Here is an 18,608-nt window from a genome sequence, read left to right as displayed (position 1 = left end):
ATGCAATGTGGGGAGAAAGAGATTCCCAATCACTGTTGGTGGGAATGTCACTGGTCCAGCCATTTTGGAAACCAATATGAATATTGCTCCAAAAACTGGAAACTGAGTTTCCATACAACCCAGCAATATTGCTCTTGGAAATATACTCTAGAAGTGCAAAAACACAATGCAGAAAAGGCATCTACTTTCCTATATTCATTGCAGCACTCTTTAGAAGAGCCAGAATTTGGAAACAACACAAGAACTCAATCATGAACAACTTTGTAACTGTATCTCATGATGATTCCATTAAAGAATTTACTTTTTTTTAATACAAAAAAGAATCAAAATTTCACTTCTTATAAAGCAAAATTTAACATTCAAACCTTCCCTAGAGGTGAAATCTATTAGTAGGCTTATACTACCTAAACACATGTAAATTGACATATGCATCTTGTTACTAGAAAATTATCCTGACATTTTTTATATCCTGACCAGCATGGTATAATAGGTTCTCCTATAATCTTCTCTGAACTCCTGTAAATGTTACAAATTTCAGTGGTATTTTAGGGCTTAATCTGAAGACCTCTTTTATTGGAGAAGATTCTTTACTCAGCCTTTAAATGTCATTATGATTTCTTGATTTTGTTTATTTCTGTCATACTTTATTTAATGTAAATATATTAGGGAATTTTTATCAATCTTATCAATCGTCCAAAAGTGTAAACTCAATTTATGAAAATAATTAAATGAATGAATATAATTTATTCATACTTAATATTTTTTCATGTTAAAAGAACATTTGTATTTGATCAAAATATTTTTGCTATTTATATTTTAAATATCTGGGTGTAATTTTCAATGCATTGAAAAGTAATTATTTTTTTCTTTGATGTTTAATCGTTTTCCCTACTATTTTAAATTTGTAGTGCATCTCAGTAGCTTGCCAAATGTTGGTCTATTTATATAGAGTCACTAAAAATTATTCTTGAAATAATTCTTGGTTTTTAATACTTTTATATTAATTATACTTTAATTTTATCTTTTTTCTTCATTATCTCAGGGATTCTGCTTTCTCATTTCTAAATTTTATGTTGCCTTACTTTTTTGTTGCCTTACTATTATTCTATTTTATAAAATCTATTTTAAACTTATAAATATCTTTGCTTTTTCTGTATACTATAGATTTTAATGTGTGACATCATTGCTATTTCATTTATTTAAAAATTCCTATGAGTAAATTCTTGATAAGAAGTAATTTATTTGAAATCATCCACTGTACCCATCAAACTGTATACATTAAGCATTCCAATTTTCTACATAAAATAAAAGAAGGTTAAAGGTAATAAATTATAAAAACATTAATATAACTGGGGCTGGAGTGTTAGTACAGTGGATAGGGCATTTGCCTTGCATGCAGCTAACTAAGGACTAACACAGGTTCAATCCTTGACATCTCATACAGTCCCCTGGTCTGCCAAGAGTGATTTCTGAGTGCAGAGCCAGGATTAACTCCTGAGTGCCAGTAGCTTTGGCCCCCAAGCCCAAAACAAAAAACCCCTCTAAAAAAACCCCACAAATATTTGAAAGTTAAACTACAAATTTATAAATGATTAACAATTTTAAAGAAGACATTAAGAGAGTTAGAACTTTACATACAATTAAATAAAAATAAAATAACTACAACTTTTAAGTTTTAAACATTTACATTTTAAATAAGTGTGGTTTAAATATACATCTTATGTTGTACCTGAAAAATGAGCAAAAGACTAACATTAAAATCTAATTAGAGGGGCTGAAGCAGTGGCTCAGTGGTAAGGCATGTGTCTTGTATGTGTCTGACCTAGGACAGATCGCTGTTCCATCTCCCGGCGTCCTACATGGTCCTCGAAGCCAGGAGCGACTTCTGAGCTTAGCCAGGAATAAATTCTGAGCATCACGTGGTGTGGCCAAAAAATCAAAAAACCAAAAATCTAATTAGAAAGAAGGAAACAATATGTTCATAAAATACAAAATTGAGAGAAATTTAAAAAATACCTAAAATTTGACTATAATAATTTTCATTGCTAAGAATAGCTTTTAATAGAGCTAAGAAACAAGACTAAAATGACTAAGGTATCTATTTTAGTTTGAAAGCATATAATCTACATTTAAAAACTAAATGTGTTAATTATACCTGGAGCAAAATTATGGAAATGTAAACTTGAAAAATGCATGTGTAATATTAAAATTTAAAATATTAATAATTTTTAAATTATAAGTCTATACTAAAATACTTCCACAAAACAGACTCAAAAATAACTTAAGCAATATGTAATAATTATGAATTGAATACTTAATATAGTTAAAATGTTAATTCTCCCTAATATTTCTTTTTTATACACATCACCCTTTTTAGTAGACAAGCAGATATTTTTAGATAGCAATAATATTTCCCTTGACTAACTATATTTAGCAGAATGAAAGACTACATCTCAAATATTAAGATGTAACTCTAAAATTATCAAAGTAATATGAGTAGAGTGGAAAGAGGTAAATAGACTGTAAAGATCAGCAAGTGATATTCAGTGCTCTGGAACAATTGGCTATACAGATGGTTTAAAGTACTGTATTTATTGGAATATTACGCGCAATATTTTCTACTAAAAAAAGAAATCAAAGTTTGGGTGCGCCTTATAAACGAGGGCTATGGTGGGGTGGCAGTGGCGGCCTGTCCAATGAGGGTGTAGGCGAATTGTGAGTTTGCACTGCACCTTTTGCACTGCGCCTTTTCTGGGCTGCAGCCATGCACCACAAGAAACCTGGCCTATCTCTTGTGACATCCTGGGTTCAAACATCATGGGAAAACATACCAAAAGAAATGATCATCAAGAGTTTTTTGAAGACAGGCATCAAAATTGGCACAGAAAATGGCCTGCTGTGGAATTCAGACTTAGAAGAAAGCCAAGAAACTGGAGAAACAGATGTTCCTGCCAACTGGGACACTGATGAAAAATTAACTCAGGAAGAATGGGAACTTTAATGTACCTGATGATGAATCTGACTTTGAAGCATTTTAAATAAATATTGTTACTGGTAATTTTATTTAGGTTTATACCAGTTTATACCAGTTCATGTTGTCAATAAATGATTTTTATCATGGCCACAGGTGTTCAGCAACTCTTTTTTTTGTCAATTGCAATACTTGGTTTGAAACAAAATTTTATACTGATTTTTAATAGAAAATTATTGGTGTGCGTTATACATGAGTGCACGTTATACTCGAATAAATGCGGTATATAAAAATATAACTATCACAACCTTAAGTAACCTAAAGGAATATGTCAGAGAACATGTGTACTTAATTTTCTGAAAATATAATTTTTCTTTAAAAAGTGCTCAGGTTATCTGTAGAAAGCTGAGAGAAGGAATGTTTGCTGTGCAGGTTCAAGACTATGGACCTGCTGAATGCCATTTGGGATCTTCTAAGACAGACCAAAGTAGCAATCTCTGGCAAGTACAACTAAGTGTGTAAAAATGCCTTGTCATTGCAGCACAACAGCAAAAACAAAGGGAAAACTGTGTGTGTTGAATAATGTAATATAATTTTAAAGCATTTAAAAAGAACTGAGATTGCTGAACTGTAGATAATAACTTATCTTGCATTGATGTGAAACCACTTTCTGTTAGTCTAGATTTGAGTAAATTCATGAAAACATTGAAGATAAAGAGTTAAAGTGTCCTACAGGGGCCAGAATGATAGCATAGCAGTAGGGAGTTTGCCTGGCATGTGGCCTACCTGGGACAGACCCGGGTTTGATTCCTGACATCCCATATGGTTCCCTGAGCCTGCCAGAAGTTATTTCTGAATGCAGAGCCAGGAGTATCCCTTGAGTTCCACCGAGTACGGCCCACCATCACCACCACCACCACCACTACCACCAATAACAACAATGTGTCCTATAGTTGGGAAAGAGACATTGGCAAGCAAAAGACAAAGAGGAAAAAAAGAAGACAGCAACAAGCCTGGTAAATTTCAGTTGTAATATCCAAATTACTTAGTGGTTTCAACAGAAATGTTAATAGATATTTACACACAATGAAATTACGTTGAGAAATAAATCAACAGAAACAGGAGTTGGAGAAATAATACAGCAAGTAAACCATTTGTCTTACGCACAACTGATCTGGGTTCAAACTCCAGCACTTCCAGCACTCCCATATGGTCCCCCAAACAACATAAGGAGTGGTCTCTGAGCAAAGAGCCTACTACCTAAATAGGAACTTGAAGACACTAATTGAAAAAATATTCATAAATATTTATTAGGGGAAATACAAATTCAAACCACAGTGAGATATAACACATGTGGTAATATGAAAATCTAAAAGACTGTAACAAGGTAAAGGTATGGTTAAAAAGAAACCTTGGTACACTACTGGTGGGAATGGAAATTGGAACACTATATTAAAAAACGGTATGTAGCATCTTCCAAAAACTAAAATATAACTGCTGCATAATGCAGCAATCTCACTTCTGGCATATTTCAAATAAGAAATAATGAACTTGAAGTCAAATGACCTGCAATGTTTACTACAGCATTAGTTATAATAGCTAAGACATAGGAACAACTTGTTTTTAAAGAAAAATGATAAAAATTTGCAATCTGGGGCTGGAGCTATAGGGAGTGGTTGCAGCGGTGGGGCATTTGCCTTGCATGCAGCTGACCCAGGATGGACCTTGGTTATATCTCTGACATCCCATATGGTCCCCAAGCCAAAAACAATTTCTGAGAACATAGCCAGGAGTAATCCCTGAATGTCATCAGGTGTGACTCCCCCCCAAAATAAAACAAAACAAATTTGAAATTTGCATCAAATGAAAGAAATTCAAATTATTTCTTTTACAACATGAAAAACTGAGAAAGTCAAATACGAAATGATTTTGCATAGATATAAGGAAAGCATCAGAGAAACAAAAAAACTAAGCCAAAATGATCCAGTGGGGCTCATTTCTTCGATCTTTCTCCACTAAGCTGCTTTCCTTTTTAGGAGCAGCAGAAGGCTGGTGTGGTGGGATTCCTTGTTTGAGTGTTGGATTTCCTGAATCTGTTTTTATATCTTTTCACTGTACATTATTTCCTGCATCAACGTTTGCTTCCAGATTTGCATCTAACAAGTTCTTTTTGGAGACTGGGGCTCAGGTTATAGATGTTGCCCCAACACGGACCTCAAACTGTAATAAGGAATTAAACAGGATCTCTGCCACCGATTGGTCACACTTGGTTGTGCTCAAGATTTACTCTTGTATCTGTATCAAGCCTTATTCCTGACAGTGTTTTGTAGACTATATGCAGCGCTGGCTAGTTGTATTCAAGCCCATGCAGGACATTTTTAGTGCCTCAATAAAAGTCATGATATATCGGCAAAGGTGTGCAGCTGAGCTGTCACTGCTTCTGTATCAGCTACCACAGATATCAGACTGCCTTCCTGCATTTCAACTGTGATAAGATATATGTTCAGTTTTACTCTCTCTCCTTCACCCCAGTTCCCTAAACCCCTAGACTCTGACCTCCAACAGCTCATCCTCATACATTTTGTGGCCTGTGGTTCTGGTTTTGTCCTTATAGGCTTGCTCCACTGGGTTAAGAAACCATGGCCTTGCACATGTCCTAGTCTATGAATCCCAGCACAACACACAGAAAACATCATACTACAAGTGTGACAACGGGGAAACAATGCAGGCAAAACAGTGCATAGAGAATGAAGATGGCAGCTATGCTAACCCAAAAAGTGCCAACCACCTATTAGGCCTCTCAGATGAGTTTAGAGAAGAAATATGGAGGATGTTCATAGAACTCAAAGAAAGCATGGATGGAGCTGAACAAAACGCAAATAAGAATTAAGAGGATATATGGGGCTGGGCGGTGGCGCTAAAGGTAAGGTGCCTGCCTTCCCTGCGCTAGCCTTGGACAGACCGCGGTTCGATCCCCCGGTGTCCCATATGGTCCCCCAAGCCAGGAGCAACTTCTGAGCGCATAGCCAGGAGTAACCCCTGAGCGTTACCGGGTGTGGCCCAAAAACCATAAAAAAAAAAATTAAGAGGATATAAAAATAGAAATCTGAAACTCCAAACTGAAATAACAGAATTGAAAAACTTAGTAGATGAAATGAAAAACTCACTGGAAAGCCTCTCCAACAGAGTAACAGCAGCTGAAGACCGAATCTGTGAGCTGTAAGATGAGATGCATAACAACTCTAGACAACAGAAAAGATCAGAAAAAAAACCTTAAAGCAAATGATCAGACAATGTAAAAAATTCTCAAAGAATGGGAACAGATGAAATATAGAAGTCTTTGATAAACTGAACAGAAACAACATAAGAATCATTGGAGTCTCAGAGACCCAGGAAAAATATCCCTAGGAAGAATCAACAGTTAAGGACATCATTGCAGAGAATTTCCCACAGCTAAAGAGTGCCTGAAACTAAATTCTATATCCCCTAAGAGTACCAACTAAAAGAGATCCGAAGAAAATTATCCTACGACAAGTCTTACTCACAAATACAGTCCCAAAAATAAGTACAGAATACAGAAAGCAGCAAGATCAAAAGGAAAATTACATTCATTGGAACATCTTTAAGATTTACAGCAGATATGTCACAGGAGACCCTCAAGGCCCAAAGGCAGTTGTGGAATATAGTGACAAAACTCAACGAAAGGAATGCTTTGCCTAGAATACTGCACCCAGCCAGACTCACATCCAGGTTTGAAGAAAGCATACATAGCTTCACAAATAAACAACAGCTCAGAAATTGTACAGACTGAAAACAAACCTTAAAAACAAAATGAAATGTCGACTCTTAGACAAGACAGACCAACATAAACACCAAACTCCTTCAGAAAGATAACACTAAATTTTATAACAATTATATCTCTCAACGTCAATGGACAAAATGCAACAGTTAAGGGACACAGAGTGGCAAAATGTATCAAAAGTTGAATCCAGTAGTCTGTGCCTACAAGAAACACATCTAAATAGTCAGAACAAATATAGACTCAAAATCAAAGGTTGGAAGAAAAGTCATCCAAGAAAACGACTCTCTTAAAAAAGCTGGAGTGACATATTAATATCAGATGACACAAACTTTAGACTTAAAAAGGTATAAGGGACAAAGATTTTGTAATAATCAAGGGATACATAAAACATTAATAAATTACACTCCTAACATATGCGCACCCGATGAGGGACCAGCAAAATATTTAACACAATTGTTGACAAATCTGAAAGAAGACATCAATAGCAAGACAACAATATTGGGAGATCTCAACACTGCTCTGTCACCCATTAACAGGTCAACCAAGATGAAACCTAACAGGAATATACTATCTCTCAAAGGAGAAATGTGGATACATATTCTTCTCTAGTGAACATGGGTCATTCTCCAGGATAGACCACAAACTGGCCCATAAAACATATTTTTATAAAATTAAGAGGATAGAAATTGTATAAACTACCCTCTCAGATCATAATGCACTAAAATTAGAAGTGAACTACAGACACAAAAAGTTTTAACACCTGGAAATAGAACAGCTCACTACTAAACAACTACTGGGTCGGAGATAAAATAAACGAGGAAGTCAAAAAATTCCTGAAAACAAATGAGAACAAAGATACAAATTATCAGAATTTGTGGAACATGGCAAAGGTGGTACTAAGAGAAAAATTTATAGCTTTGCGAGCACATATCAGGAATGAAAAAAAGGACGTACATAAATAACTCAATAACCTAATTTATAAAATTATAAAGTGATCAACAAAATGAACCAAAAATAGGTAGGCAGAAGGAAATAACAAAGTGCAGATCAAAAATTAATAAAGTGGAAATCCAAAACAGAACTCAAAAGATCAAGAAAGCAAAAGTTAATTTTTTGAAAAAAAAATCAACAAGATCAATAAACCACTAGCAAAAAGCACAAAGAAAGAAAAAGAGAAAAAATTAATAAACCAAATTAGAAACAAAAAAGGGGAGATCACTATAGACACAAGAGAGATTCAAAGACTCAGATTCAAAGATTCAGAAACTACTTGGAGAAACTTTATGCCACAAAACAAGAACATTTGGAAGAAATGAATAAATCTTTGGATTAATAATCTTCTATATCTGAACCAGGATGATCTACAATATCTAAACAGACCCATTACTATTGACAAAATAAAAATGGTAATCAAAAGTCTTCCCAAAAATAGAAGCCCCGGCTCCGATGGATTCACTAACAAATTCTTTCAAACCTTTCAAGATGACCTACTGCCAATACTCCAGCTTTTATAAGAAATTGAAGAAATAGAAACACTACCAAATAGTTTTAATGAAGCTAACATTACTCTGATACCAAAACCAGATTAGGTTATAGTGATATACCCTAAGAATAGAAATACACAATACAAATATGCCTTTTGAACACTTATATTTATTGCAGTGCTAATTATAATAGCCAGAATCTGGAAACAACCCAGATATCTGGCAACAGATGAGTATCTAAAGTAACTGTGGTACATATACACAATGGAATACTTTGCAGCCGCCACCAAAAATGAAGTCATGAAATTTTCCTATACATGGATGACCAGGGAAACTATTATGCTGAATGTGATAAGTCAGAGGGAAAGAGATAGAAACAGAATAGTTGCACTTATCTATAGATTTTAAGAAAAGTAAAAACCATTATTGCAATAATACCCAGAGACAATAGAGATGAGGGCCCCAGGTGGCGAGTTCAGTTAGAGAAACAACTACACTGACAACTATAATGACAATGATAGTGAGTGAGAGAAATTTAATGCCTGCAGTAGAGGCAGGGAGTTGGGGAGGAGGGAGTTGGAGGCATTGGTGGTGGGAAGGTTTCACTGGTGAAGGGGGTGTTTTTTTTAAGACTGAAACCCAACTACAAAAATGTTTGTAGTCTTGGTGCTTAAACATAAATATTATTTTTAAAAAATGAACCCATGGGCACTGATAATAGAACTGAATATAAAAGAGGAGAGGAAGGTAGAAGGTAGGAGCAATATTATAGTTCTAGTGGATGATTGTGTTTCCAATGATCAAAATAATAATAATAATGATTATAATAATAAACAACTTTTTGGTAGGTGTGTAATGTAGTTTAAAAATGCCGGAGCGATAGAACAGTGGGTAGGGTGCTTGCCTTGCACGCGCTTGACCTGAGTTAGGTCACCGGCATTCCACATGGCCCCCTGAGCATGCCAGGAAGGCATCCTGAGCATCGCTGGGTTTGGTTAAAAAAAAAGAAAAGAAAAAAATGCTCATGATTTAACTAAAATTTAGAAATTGGCTAATTTCTAAATTACCTTCAATTTTAAACTAATTTTAATAATGAGTTTAATTAGCAATATTTGCAAATACACAATGGCAATACTTTCAAAATTTAAGAACAACAAAATAAAGGTCTAAAAAAATCATTACTTAAGAGCTCACCATTGCAGTTTATTTCAGGATCCCATTTTCCATTTATGCAGGTTGAGTGCTTGAGTTCTGATTTTCCTCTACATATGTAATTTATACTTCCATTATGATTAAATTCAAGCTTAGCTGATAGGCTTAGATTAGTAAAAGCCAATGTTAATCCTGAACACGTCTGAAGTTTGTGTGTTGCTATGAAATGAAAACATTTCCTTGAAAAGTTAATTTTAAGAAGTGAAGAAATTATTACAAAAAATAATGATATAGTCAGTAGTAAAATGAAACAATTTATGCTTATAGACCTCATCAATCAAGATTTTTTCTGATTATATTACCTGTAATAGACTTTACATATGAACATAGTCTGTGTCCAATTCTAGACATTTCAATAAAAATATTCATCATTGGATATATTCTACTTTGAGAATTATAAATCCTAAAAGATTTACTTTTGGGGATTATCTTTAATAATCATCACATAAGTAAATTTGGTCTCATATTTAAAATCTGTGCAATGCTTGTATTTATTTACTTCTTGACTTTAAGCATCTATACATTATTTTTAATATGTAACCTTTAAACATTTACATAAAAGCCATTATCTGAAGTAGAACTTGTATTTCATTTATTTAATATGTATTTTTCCAACAAAGCAAATAAAATTTCTAGCTAGAGAGAGTTACATAATAAAGAAAAAAGAAAGAAAATTTGAGTGATAATTAAGGGGAGAGTAGGGAGAATTTAGAATCAAAAACCAGAAAACTGAAAATATTTTTGTTTAATGTTTCATATAGATCAACACCAGTGAAAAATACAGTATGAATCTTTAATGGGATATGTGTGAAAGTTCTACATTCTTGTAATAATTAATGACTAAAAACTGGTAACTAAATAAAACTGGAGAACCAGCTTTCACTTTAAATATTGGACTATGGTTCTCAGGTTTCTCCTAGTTGATCCCAAGATATAGTCATTCAAAGACCAGAGTCATTTACTTGTGATTAGGAATATGCATTTCTTTTTAATAGTATTCGATTTATTATAGCCCAAGAATCAGTTTATCACAGAAATATTTTATTGACTATTCTAAAATTCTGGCAGAATTGCCAGAATAATCAATAAAATATTTTTGTGATAAATACTGATATATATATATATATACATACATGGAAAATTTTAAAAAGGAGAAAGATTAACTTACAGATTGGAGAGCATAAACCAGATTAATTTTGGGGGGAAAATCAGGACATTCTTCTATGACTAAGTTTTGCTACTGATTTATAGGCCTTCTACCTATCCACCCTCTTTTTAGTTGTATGTGAGACAGAAAATACCACTGTCATTGATGAGAGAAGCAATACTTCTTATAAAAGAAGAGCAGTGAGTATTTTCCTTGAATTTTTTTTCTAGTCCTCTGGGCCTGAAAGGAATGATATGATATAGAAACAAATACAGTAATTTTTCCTCATTATTAGAATTTATATTTCCAGGATATAAGTAACTATAATTAAAATTTATCATGCATTCTAGCAGCCCCTGGGGGGGGGGAAGAGTGGAGGATATGGGAGGCAGAATGGGAGGGGTTGTGGGAGGACAATTCGGTAGTGGGAATTCCCTTGATTCAATGTAAATATGTACCTGGAATATTACTGTGAATGATATGTAAGCCACTACAATTAAAATAAAAATTATGTTAAAAAATAAATAAAATTCAAAAAAAATTTATCTACACATTTGTAAATGACATTTGTCATAGAAAGATTCATATATATATATATATATTGGTTTTGGGGTCACACTCGGCGGCACTCAGGGGTTACTCCTGGCTCTACGCTCAGAAATCGCTCCTGGCAGGCTCAGGAGACCATATGGGATGTCGGGACTCGAACCAACATCCTTCTGCATGCAAGGCAAACACACTACCTCCATGCTATCTCTCTGGCCCCAAAATTATATTGAGAATTTATTATTATTTCTCTCTTGATACATAATGAACTATGAATGATATATGTTTGTACTCATTATAGTTTAAGACCTTACATTTTCAAGGACATACCTAAAATTTAAATGGGTATTAAAAAATAACAAACTTTAGTCAAAGAAAATTTGAAGATAGACTTGTACCAATACACTTAGGAAGTTGGGTCCACTATCCACTGAGGCATGTAACTGATCTCTGTCCAATCATTGTAAATCCTTTTGCGCAGTTGAACTTTATTGAATCGCCATGATAAATAGGAGAAACAGAAAGTTCAGAAAAGCCATGATCAAGTTTAGGTATATTTTCACATGTTCTGTCCTCCACTGTAAAAAATTAAAGTATGTTTTTATTAGAATATAAATTATTTTTATATGCATATAAACAAAAGACTGACTTTTGATAATACTAAGACATTACCAATACATGTAGGCAAAGCTGTCCATTCTCCATCAACACACTGAATTTTATTAGTGCCCTTCATCAGAAACCGAGAATCACACACGTATTCCACCACTTCACTGTGTTCATATTTTTCTTTCTGCATTTCTTTAATCTTTCCATTAATAAGTTGAGGGGGTGGGCCACACTGTTTTACTTGTTCTACAATAAAAATATGTGTTGTGGTCAATTTTTATATTTTATAAAACATATCCAGAACATGGTTATTCTTTAATATATTTATTATAGAATTTATTAGAATGTTCCTAAGCTATTAAACTATAATGCTATACCAGACATATGTCTCTCAGTTTTATTATATTGAACTAAGTTATAGAAACTTTATTTAAGCTCAGAAATAGTTATCAATATTATGAAATGTTGAATATTTATATTTTTAAACATTTAATAAAATATTTGAAAATTTCTTTTTTTAGAAGATTTTTAAAAAAATTTATTTTTAATTATGAGAACAAAGATGCAAAGAAAGAGAACAAGGTAAAGTTACAGTGGAAGGACAATCACCCATAACATAATTCTCAGAAGAAGTCCCCTTGCCGATATCTTAACTTTGAACTTTCAGCCAAAGAACATTAAGATAAATAAAACAGAATCCATGTACAATTACTTTGTCCCTCAAGTCCCCAGATTGTAGCACATTATAATACTTCTTAGCAGCACACAAGGCAATCTAAAGCCATAAAACTTACATAACTCCTTAAACATTAGAGGCATAGTATTTTTACATTTTCATGTACATGCATATTAGCTTAAATTAACCTCAAATTTTAAGTGGTTTTTTTTTTTAAGGATTAGAGTCAAAGGACCACAGTAAAACCAGTGTTAGAGTGGCAATTGTTGTTTGCATAGGCCCACCAAAATATGAGGGGCCTAAATACAAAAAGACCCTACCCTGAAGTTTCCTGGCATAAGACCAACTCTAGGCTCCAGGCAAGCTAGATGGTCCGATCCAAGACATTGTCTGTAGTGCCAAAACACTTTTATTTTTCACACAGTCTCTGTTGTTGGTATCATGTTTCTGTATTAAAGATCTTGGAGTCTGCATATCCTACATTGAAGTCAGGATGTGGAGCATCCTCTTGTTTCACCTCACCATTAAAGGGCAATGCAGGGAGCCCTGTTCTGTAAGCAGGTCGTTGTTGTTAAGTCCTCTCAGTGTTAAGGGAAGTCTCTTTTGAGCAGGTCGATGTCTGAGCAGTGGTAGGGTCTTCCGTGGTAGAGGATTGCTTTCAGGTGATGTTAAACCTGGATGTTTTGTGGATGGCTTCCCTAGTTCAGGGGTGAATGGAAAATGCCCTTTCTTCAGAGGCCTGTGCCAGGTCCTTATGTCAATGTTTAGGGTGTAAGGTCCCTTTGAACTACAAGATTTGTGTGTTCCAATCTCTAGTAGATAGGATCTTATTTGTATATATAGTATTTTCCCATTTTATTGTGCCTATGCAAAAAAGGAGCAATGCCACGTGATGTTTTTGGCAAATATGGGGGCCATAAGAGCAAGTCCAACAAGCCCCATGCCATGGTTCAATCATAAGCATTAAACTGGGGGACTCTTTCACCAAAATTCCTTGTTGAACAGCTCATAAAGAGAAGATAAAAAGTTGTTAGAATCGTAACTGTATAAGAGAACATTTAGTAAGACTTATAGCTGTCAGAGAAAAAAACACAAAATATTTGAAAGAAATATGTGTCCATTTTATGTCTCTTGAAACAGTTTGGGGTTGTTACAAAATATTTGAAAATTTCAATACACATACACAATTAAAACATTTTATCAAAATTTGTAAAAATAAATGACAAAATAAACAACAACAATAGACATCCTCAAATACTCAGCAAAATGTAAGTTGAAGTCATTGATACAAGGTAGATCCAACTTTTATGGTGCAATTGTAAGCAAATGTCAAGTCTTGGTTCCCACATATTATCTATTTATACTCATATTACATATTTCATGAAACAATTGTAAATTACTTTCTTAAGTAGGAACTATGATGTAAGTACTACCCAATATATATTCTTCATGGATACATCTGTGTTTTAATACATTTGAGAACAGTCACATAGGAAGTCAATGGGAAATTTAGAAGGAAAAATGTTAATACAAACAATTCTAATACTTCTTTCAACAATTGTAAGATAAATATTTACCTTTACATATTGGATAATTAGGAGACCATCCAAAGTGGTAGCACTGAACTGAATTTGGTCCAACTCTCACACGTTTGTTTCTGCACGTGAATGTCAACACATCTCCAATTTTATATTTTTCTTTTCTGGGTGTAGCAACAATGAGTTTATCTAATTGAGGGACAGAGCATTCTCTTTCTATAGAAAGGTAAAATGATTTAATGAAAATGTATTATCAATTATTGGCAAAGTAAAATTTATATGTTATGTGAAAATGAGGAGGTCCTCGGTGTCAAATAAATTCTTTACTTCAAAAATATTACACAATCATTTAAAAATATCTGATAATTTTGTATTAGAGTCTGAGATATGTTAGCTTGCGGAATAGAATCTGTGTCCTGAAAATGTATTTGTGAAATAAACTTGTTTATACCAAATAAAATGTTGTCAATGAGATATTAGCTTTTAATGCACCACTTTGTATTTTTAAACAAAATTATTCTCTTTTATAAAAATAACTGCATGCAAACAAAAATTAAAGTATTCTCTTTAAAGTAATTGCTCCCCAAAGGTACAAAATCCTTTTAATAGGATTGCATGAAGAATACAATTATAAATGAAAAATTAAATTAAAAATGATCTCATTGAGACATGAAATGGAATAAAGAAATATTATGTCCATAGAGATGGGTCTACTATGACAATGATAGTTGGAACTGACCACTCTGGGCAAGAAATGGTTGTTTAAAGGGGAAAGTGACATGTGTGGCACCCCTTCATTAACAATAGTGAAAAACAGTGTTAAAAAATAAGAGAGAGAAGGATAGAAAGAGAATTAAAATGATTGTCCCAGAGGCAGGTGGGGTGAGGGTGGATGAGATGGAAATAGGTGGCAGGAAATGTGGGACATTGGTGATAGGAAATGTGCACATGCACCTCAGTTTTCATTTTATATTGGTCTTCGTCTTTCTTATCTGCTACAGACAATTAAGGTTAGAATAAAGAAAGAGGTAAGAAGATTCTTACCTCTACATTTTGTTTCTTGACCAGCTCATAGAATTTTTCCAGCTATGTCAGTAAGTTAGTACAGTTTATAGGGTACTAGCTTTTCATGTGCCAGACCTGGGCATCACATATATTCTTTTGAGCTCCCACACTAGTGCATAGCTAGGTGTAAGCCCCCCAAATGACCTGGTATGGCCCAAAAGCCAAACAAAAAGTTTTCCCACATTTTTCTTGGTTTTGGATTTTCAGTCACACCCTGTAATGCTTACGGGTTACTCTTGGTTCAGATTTTATATGAGATTTTACAGATCAAACCTGGGCTAATTGTGTGCAAGGCATGCACCCTACATTTTGTATTATCATTTTAGCTTCAAATTCTCTTACCTATTAAGTAGTATCCACTAACCCAATGTTTCTTAAGAATTAATTTGTTTTCAGAGTCTTACACATACTGTTTTCTTGATTGAAGCATTCTCTTGATTTAATTTCCTCACCTATGCAAGCCTTATTTTTAACTCTCAAGAACATTTATTATTGGATAAAGTAAAAGACATTTGCATAATAGTACACATATAGTGACAAGGTTTCTAAATAAAGGGGTTATTTCAAGAGACTTTAGTTATTAATACTCAAGTTTTGGGATGTAAAGGTAGCTCAGAAACAGAATTTCTAAAGAAGCTATTTATTAATCCAGGTTAGATTATAAATAATATGAATAATTTTATTTAATGTAACAGTAATGTAATGTAACATACTTTATTCACAAACTTATATATAATCTGTAGGGAAAGTACTATAATAATACATTGTGTTGAACAGAGATTTCTTTTTGGACTTCTAAACATCCTTTCTTCCAATTTATATTAAATTTGAAAATCACATCTTGATTTTAAGTATTATTCTCTAAAAAATAACTCTATATAGCTATTCATCTGATTGATTCTAAAAAAGATTACTTTCTTCCCATTTATATTAAATTGGAAAAATCACATCTTGATTTTAAGTATTATTCTTTAAAAAATAACTCTAAATAGCTATTCATCTGATTGATTCTAAAAAAGATTACTTGAAAAACCAAAACTTACCAAAGCATGCAGGTTTATCAGACCAACCATTATTATCACATACTATGGAACCAGTGGTCCTTCCTTCTCTGTTTTCATATCCAGTATTGCACTCAAATTCCAGCTGATCATTGAGCTTAAACCATGTTGTACCATTTCTTTTTCTTCTGGCATTTTCAAAAACTGGCCTATCACAAGATTCTAATGCATAATAGAATAGATGTTTCCATTTTTTTATTACTTAGCAATCTAATTGTGTAACTCCTATCTGAAGGGGGTGGGGAAAGTGTGTTTTTTTTTTTTAAATAAGTGTTTTAAAAATGTCTTAAAATAACTCAGAATGGCTGGAGTGATAGTCCAGGGAGTAAGGTGTTGTCTTCCAAGCTGCCAAACCAGGTTCGATCCTGGCATTCCATATGGTCCCCCGTGTACTGCCAGGAGTAATTTTTGAGCAGAGCCAGCTCAGAACCCCTGAGCAACATTGAGAGTGGTCCCCACAAAACCCAGAAACATTAATGACATATTATTCTCCTAAAAAAAACTTAGAGGAAATATAAAGTTCCTATATTCTGATTATATGCCAGAGAAAAGTGATTTATCAAATAGTAAGATTGGCTTTAATGAAAACCAAGATTATATTGTATAATCTTTCTAAACATTTTTAATTCATAGATTTTAATACACAAACGTTGATTTTGCTTTCTTAAATATCTCACCAATTAATTTATTTTATGCTATAAGTTGAACACACACACATACATATATATATACATATATATATATATATATATATATAAACTATATATAGTTTTTTCAGGGGAGAGCACAAATGCAGCCCCCTACTACCACAAATTATGCAGTCGAGTTTCCCACGTTTAAGGAAATCTCAGGGGTCAGCACATCTGGAGTGCAATGGATAAGCCTCACCCTGGGAAAACCACCTTCGTGATCATGGTATCTCCCCTGCCAGCTAAGTAAGTTTTATTGTTAAGAAGAAATATGTAAGGAATATTCTACTTTCAAAAACAGTATAATAATATGCTACTAAAGGTTTCATAAGTTATGTCAAATATTATATCTTTAACTATAGTAGCTCAATATTTCAAACTAATAAAATAAATGATATGAGAGTTATTTAACTTTTATAATAAATGTGTTGCAATCCTAAATTGATTGCAATTGAGGATAAAATTGGTTGGATCTGGATATGACATTTATCTTTTATTTGTCCATTAGTGTCCATAGTCAGCACAGAAATTAAAATATATAAGTAAAATTACTCCAAGATTGTGTACCATGCAATCTATTTTCGGCTTAAAACATAATTTTATATTTAGGAATAAATAACATATACTTTCAGATAAAACATATTGGAGTCTACACAATTATACATATAAGATTTCTTTATTGCTTCTAAAAACTATATTTTGTATTTTAAATTGGAAATTCCCTGAACTAAAAGATGAATTGATAATTTGATTTACTTATAAATTATCTTAAAATACTAGAGAATTATCTAATTTTCCTCAAAGAAGTTTTTTTTTAATTCTATTTATTTATTTATTTATTTATTTAATTTTTTGACACACAACAGGTAGTCCTTGGGGCTTACTACAGGTTCTGAGCACAGGGATCATTCCTGGCCCTGGGGACTAACATTCATTTTTATCTTATTGAAATTACATCAGCAACTCCCCCCACAACTGCTGAAGCTTATGCAAAATAGAATTTTGAATTAGTGTTGATTAAGATAATAAATGCTAACTTAATTAATGACTTACTAATACATATAGGTTGATCTGACCATCCACTCTGCTCACATGTAATGGAACCTGATGTTTCACCATTTGCTGTTACATATCCAGGTTTGCACTTATATTGTGTTTGCTTATTTAAAAGATATGTAAAGGCAGCTTCAGAAAAAAAACCATTCTTAATTTCTATATCTGATTTAGAACATGTTTCTAAAGGGGAGAAAATATAAGAAAACAATTAGTATATGTTCCTTCCCTCCCTCCCTCCCTCTCTCCTTCCTTCCTTCCTTCCTTCCTTCCTTCCTTCCTTCCTTCCTTCCTTCCTTCCTTCCTTCCTTCCTTCCTTCCTTCCTTCCTTCCTTCCTCCCTCCCTCCCTCTCTCCCTTCCTCCCTCCCTCCCTCCCTTCCTCCCTCCCTCCCTCTCTCCCTTCCTCCCTCCCTCCTTCCCTCCCTCCTTCCCTCCCTCCCTCCTTCCCTCCCTCCCTCCTTCCCTCCCTCCCTCCTTCCTTCCTTCCTCCCTCCCTCCCTCTCTCCCTTCCTCCCTCCCTCCTTCCCTTCCTCCCTCCCTCCTTCCCTCCCTCCTTCCTTCCTTCCTTCCTTCCTTCCTCCCTTCTTCCCTCCCTCTCTCCCTTCCTCCCTCCCTTCTTCCCTCCCTCTTTCCCTCCCTCCCTCCTTCCTTCCTTCCCTCCCTCCTTCCATCCCTCCCTCCTTCTCTCCTTCCCTCCCTCCCTCCTTCCTTCCTTCCCTCCCTCCTTCCATCCCTCCCTCCTTCTCTCCTTCCC

At 34.0% G+C, this 18,608-nt stretch overlaps 1 protein-coding gene and 1 non-coding gene across 2 annotated transcripts in view; both read right to left on the bottom strand.

Annotated features, from left to right (window-relative positions):
* The window catches only part of LOC126004327 (complement factor H-like), a 104,929-nt gene that overhangs the window by 7,919 nt on the left and 78,402 nt on the right, over nucleotides 1–18,608 (bottom strand). Inside the window, 6 exon segments of the mRNA XM_049770776.1 lie at nucleotides 9,452–9,628; nucleotides 11,561–11,740; nucleotides 11,835–12,017; nucleotides 14,025–14,201; nucleotides 16,094–16,273; nucleotides 17,854–18,036. Of these exon segments, the coding sequence (XP_049626733.1) occupies nucleotides 9,452–9,628; nucleotides 11,561–11,740; nucleotides 11,835–12,017; nucleotides 14,025–14,201; nucleotides 16,094–16,273; nucleotides 17,854–18,036 (1,080 nt within the window).
* On the bottom strand, nucleotides 16,887–17,050 carry LOC126004763 (U1 spliceosomal RNA). Its single transcript, XR_007494021.1, has one exon. It is a non-coding gene; the product is annotated as a U1 spliceosomal RNA (small nuclear RNA).

Source organism: Suncus etruscus, chromosome 3, assembly GCF_024139225.1.
Source record: "Suncus etruscus isolate mSunEtr1 chromosome 3, mSunEtr1.pri.cur, whole genome shotgun sequence".
In the NCBI taxonomy this organism is placed as follows: Eukaryota; Metazoa; Chordata; class Mammalia; order Eulipotyphla; family Soricidae; genus Suncus; species Suncus etruscus.
The sequence above is the reverse complement of the archived record's forward strand: the minus strand, read 5'-3'. Positions and strand labels throughout refer to the sequence as shown.